The sequence below is a fragment of the Apium graveolens genome, chromosome 7, assembly GCF_009905375.1.
Source record: "Apium graveolens cultivar Ventura chromosome 7, ASM990537v1, whole genome shotgun sequence".
Classification (NCBI taxonomy): Eukaryota; Viridiplantae; Streptophyta; class Magnoliopsida; order Apiales; family Apiaceae; genus Apium; species Apium graveolens.
The window spans coordinates 203,687,604-203,692,486 of NC_133653.1; the positions used below are offsets into that span (position 1 = coordinate 203,687,604).

Here is a 4,883-nt window from a genome sequence, read left to right on the forward strand (position 1 = left end):
TAGACATCGCCCTTTAGACATCGGTTTCTAATAACACCAATTTTAAAAAGGCTCTTTTATATTGGCTGTAATAGAACCGATGTCTTTTACTAAATTATGCATCGGTTTATCCTTTAACCGATGTCTAAGACTCGTGTTTAAAATTTTAAGCGCGATCCCATTCTCTCCCCCGCCTTATCCAAATTTTTACCAAATAACTTCCCCCAATATTTCCAGCTTTTCTGAAATGTTGCACCTGTCTCCCTTTTTTAAAAAAAGAAAAAGAAAATTCAGATAGAAATATAAAACCAAAAGAACGGGCTCATTCACTCTCATTAACCCTCTCCCCTTTTCTCTCACAGCTGCTCTAAATTAAACCCTATAACTCATTTTTTTTTCAATTACACCTTCAGACTCCGTTTACACCTCATAATTTGTTCTCATCTCCCCTTTCTTTCCTATTATCTTTCTTTTAATTGTTCATTCTTTTGCTTTATTTCAAATTTTTAACAGATCTGAAGATTGAGGAGTTTGTTCATTTTTGAAGCTTAAAGATTCAAAGCTTCAGAATAGGAATTTGTTCAAGCTTAAATGAGTTAAGGAGCTTGATAAAGCTTGGAGCATGCTATTTGGTTCAGTTCAATTATTTTGTTGCGAGTTGATTTTGTTTGGTTTTGGAGCTTGCTTGTTTAGGTATGTTCTACTTGTTTGTGTAATTTTATGATTGACATATTTGTACATTTAGAAAGGTTAATTTTAGTATTGTCGCTGGCTAACAACTATTACATGTTTATGTTTATATGACTTTATCTTGCAAAGAAGCATGACATTATGGCTATAATTGATTAAAGGGTCTTTTTATTTGTGCTTGTAGTTGATATTGCTCATTTACTAGTATGTATATTGCTTATCTTCTGGCTTCAGTGGTGGGGCAATATAAATACATGTTTTACAGTTTCTGGTATAACTTTGCTTTTCAGTGTGTTTATTAGTGAGGCATTTTTTGACAGGATCATAGGTCGATGTCGAGATTTATTGCCTAGGCACTATGCGCAGCTGAATAAGCTCTTAGAGATGCAAATTGGTTGCCATATGAATAGAAGGACAAGGAGAAAATGATATATTAACTTTTTGTATTAGAGTATAATAATTTGTTATACTGTGAAGTTTGTTATTTTTGTTAGCTAACTTGAACTCAATCAGGGAGTTTCTATTGTTGGGGGAATTAGAAGCATAAGTGATATACTGGATGCATCTCAAATAATTTGTGAAAAGGTTGGACTTTTCACATCCTTTAATTCATTTTTTGGGGTTTACACACCTGGGTTTTCAGTGAAAAGTTACATGCACTATCATGATGCATTTGCTTTCTCCTTGATCATATATACAAAATTTGAAACCTCTAATGAAGGATAAGTTTTTTTGGAACAAGTGAAATCATTACACATAGTAATTAATTGTGCTCTTCAAATATAGCGCCTCCGTCGGCTAAGCCCATTTTTCATCCCACGTATACTGATCAATATGGCAGCTGGTCATATGAGCATGAAGTATGGATTCCAGGTGTGTTTACATCATTTACTAGAATCCCTTGCATTTCGTTTAGAATTATACATCTCAAATATGATATTATTATCTATTTACTTGGTTCATTTTTTAGTGAAATTTTCATTCACTTGTGTATTTAGCGTGCTGTTGGATTTTCTAGTGTTGATCTTGATTATAGGGACCAAACCATACTGCAGTGATAGCTTGTACTAACCCCTTAGATTTTCAAGAAGATTTATGTTATGAAAAAGGTGATAAAGTTAATAAACCTGTTTTGAGAAAGAAAAAAAGCTACAGGGAATAATACTTGTATAGATGGGAAAAATAGATCAATAGTAGTTATGGTGAAAAAATGCAGGCACTACATTCTTCATGTTCAAAACTTAAAATTGAGGTCGTGTGACCATTGGGAGTGATTCTCACAGACTGCATACATTATAGAGCTTAAGGACAAATATGTAACTAGTTAAGTACATAGTATCCTTCTGATAAAACTTGGTCGTAAATCATATGTGCTAATTTTATAGGAAGTAAAATGAAATGCTGCTTTGTAGCTGCTATCTAGCATTAGAAGTCATCATATTGATACTATATAAAGAACAAATTATCATAACAAACTAGACAACAAAGTGGCAACTATTTTCCGATACCCAGTATAGGTGGTCTTGTGCACCAAAACACAATAGTTCACATGCTCAGATGTTGCATAATTTCCATACTTAATCTCTATACGAGAAAAAGCCTTCATATAAGTAAAAAAATTTTAAACTTGAAGAAAACTCAAAGGAGTATGCAGTTAAAAAATTCTTCAGTCAATGCCCAGTTTGTTAATTTGCATATCGATTATAGATTGTAATCAATCACTAGGTGAGATAATGTAAATCAAAAGATCTCCAATATAATACAACTACAGAGAATCATACCTTCTCAACAATTAATGTGAGTTTAAAAATCAGATACATCCCAGTAATGAGAGGTGAAAAGAGGCTTCCAAATTCCTTGTTATAAAAGAAATGATACCGAACTGGAGTAGGTAGTAATTCACGGTATAGCAGCAGAACATACTCAACAAGAGTCAGCAGTTAACCCTTTAAAAACATTTAAGTGTTAGAAAGGAAATATATTCCACTTCGATATAATTGGCTGTACAACCAAATGTAATTTTACTTTCATGTGGTAATACTAGTCTATAACGAATCACCTGCTCATGGTAAATTTTTCCCTGCTATATTTGTAGTACATCAGTATACCTCACTTGAGAACCATGGCCACCTGCCGAACCAACGTATCTAAAATAGAACAAATTTTAGGATATTATATCAAGTCAGCGGCAAATAATGAGGTGCATAAATTCAAATTAACTGTGCCTTGGTTAGTTAATGTACACAGTGCCTAACATTTTCTTTTTCCTTCTAATTTAAAAAACTGAAGAGAATAAAAAGAGACCATGAATTAAGCATAGTGGACATCATAAATAATTTATGAGGGACACCAGGAAATTTCCAGGATTTCTTTTAAACATATTTAAGATGTTTAAATGCGGTAAAAAAGTAGACAGACATTAGAAATACAAGTTTCTAATAATTTAAACAGATGAGATTCTTGTGTGCATGGGATATGACCAGTACCTTATGAAATTAAGGATATTGAAATATCAATTTATATATTCAAGCTGCATATTAGTTGTGCTTTGTAGGATGGAAAAAAATATCGGGGAAGGAGGTGGAGGAAATTGGAAGCCGAGGAGAAGTATGACAGTGGTAAGACCAAAGAATATTGCAGATTGTAAAATACAGTATGTGCTGATGAGTTTCCTAAAAAATTGGAAGGGAGTTAGATATGATCACTAATTTCAAAACTGGAAAATAGATATAGTGTTTATCTAATGATTTTTACCATCAATTCCTTGGTTTTGTTTGACAATCGGTCAAACCAGAGAGATTTTACTTGATGCACATATCTATTTATTAGTGGTGACTATACTCTAAAATTGAGTTCTTTGTATATTGTTATAGTTGGTAGAATTGCTGCTTATTAACTATTCAAAAATGTACAGTATTGTGAGATATACTATACACATGGATGTTGTCCTCCGAAATAATTTTAACTTATACTTTCACAAATGCTTACAAATGTCTAATACAGATAAACCACGTTTGCATTTTCAAGATATGGATTCAAAGGCTTGATTTTGACAATGTGGTTCTGGATTTGATTGTAGCCAATGGAGTTGTGTTTCTTCTGTGGCAGTCAGCTGACTATCAATTCATGGCGAAAAATTTCATGGTGAGTTCTAGGTGCAGTGCTTTATTTTTCATATATCCTATTTATAAGAGAGTTTACCTAAATCTTAACTTCTTCCCTTTTTTGTACGCCTTGGATATTTGCTAAGCAAATTTCTTTGGACAATTTTAAAAGTGCGCGTATACACACAATGATAACTTCTGTATTCAGTCATATTGATGTTGGACATATAATTAGATATGAATTGGAAAGACGACAATGGAAACTGGTGATGGTACAAATGATGTTATAATGCTTTAAAAAGTTGATATTGGGGTCAGAATCAATGGATTTGAATAAATACTGGTGCTTAACTATGTTAGCTACATATGATTGTCGTTATTCGTCATACTTCATCTGATTTTTTCTGATTCTGTAATGTATATATTTACTTATCAGGCAGACTTGTCAAGCGGAATTGTCGTAGCTTAGTTTAAATTTTTGGAGCGTTTATCGCTACTGCATGGGCATTGGTGTAATTGCTGGTGTATGGGTGTTGCCGAGTGCGAATATATTTTAAAGTTGGTTCTGAATTTTATGAATGTTCCCTGGAAAATTTAGTTTTGACTTTGTTTATAGTTGAAGATCAGTTGTACTATATGTAGTTTAGATATGATGTGATAGTTGGAGAATTGGATGGATTAGATAATGTAGTTAGTCTATATATTTGATGACTTCGGAATTTTGTTGGTTTTGGTGATTTTATAATGATGACCAGAATTTTGCAATTTTAATTTTTTGGTATTGTCTTTATTTTTCAATAGATTTTTGTTTTGGCGTGTTTTTCTTTTTAGCATTTGGTATTTTTGAGTGCATATAATAGAATTAGCTGAGGCTAATGTATAGATAATAGACATCAGTTAAGATATGCATCTTCTGAAAACTGATGTTAATGGTACTACACATCTGCTAATAACCGATGAGAAGAACTATAACAACTGATGTATATGTGGGTGTAGATAAAGGTCCCAACCTTTTACATCGGCTGGCAACAGATGTTAAAACTATCAAATATATCAGATCTAATTGAGGAACCGATGTCTAACCAAGTCTCTAACATCGGTTTTCATTTA

The 4,883-nt window shown here is 32.6% G+C and overlaps 1 protein-coding gene across 6 annotated transcripts; it reads left to right on the forward strand.

Annotated features, from left to right (window-relative positions):
• Positions 1 to 306: 306 nt before the first annotated feature.
• Positions 307 to 4,544, forward strand: LOC141671650 (RHOMBOID-like protein 12, mitochondrial). Of its 6 annotated transcripts, none has more exons than XR_012555198.1 (6): positions 307 to 672; positions 990 to 1,254; positions 1,456 to 1,542; positions 3,211 to 3,287; positions 3,749 to 3,813; positions 4,210 to 4,544. XR_012555198.1 is itself a non-coding variant. In XM_074477940.1 (6 exons), exons 4-6 carry the CDS (start codon positions 3,225 to 3,227, stop codon positions 4,240 to 4,242), a joined length of 237 nt encoding a protein of 78 aa, XP_074334041.1. In that variant the 5' UTR covers positions 307 to 672; positions 990 to 1,254; positions 1,456 to 1,542; positions 3,211 to 3,224; the 3' UTR covers positions 4,243 to 4,544. The 6 variants fall into 6 exon arrangements, 3 of the variants coding, with proteins under 3 accessions (XP_074334041.1, XP_074334040.1, XP_074334042.1); XR_012555197.1 differs by having other exon boundaries at positions 3,224 to 3,287; XM_074477940.1 differs by having other exon boundaries at positions 3,673 to 3,813.
• Positions 4,545 to 4,883: the final 339 nt, after the last annotated feature.

Bases quoted from the DNA above. Each gene is read 5' to 3' on its own strand.
- LOC141671650 (XM_074477939.1), top strand. The intron at 3,288-3,672 runs GTAAGACCAAAG...TGTCTAATACAG, and splicing joins CGAGGAGAAGTATGACAGTG to ATAAACCACGTTTGCATTTT. The intron at 3,814-4,209 runs GTGAGTTCTAGG...TTTACTTATCAG, and splicing joins TCATGGCGAAAAATTTCATG to GCAGACTTGTCAAGCGGAAT.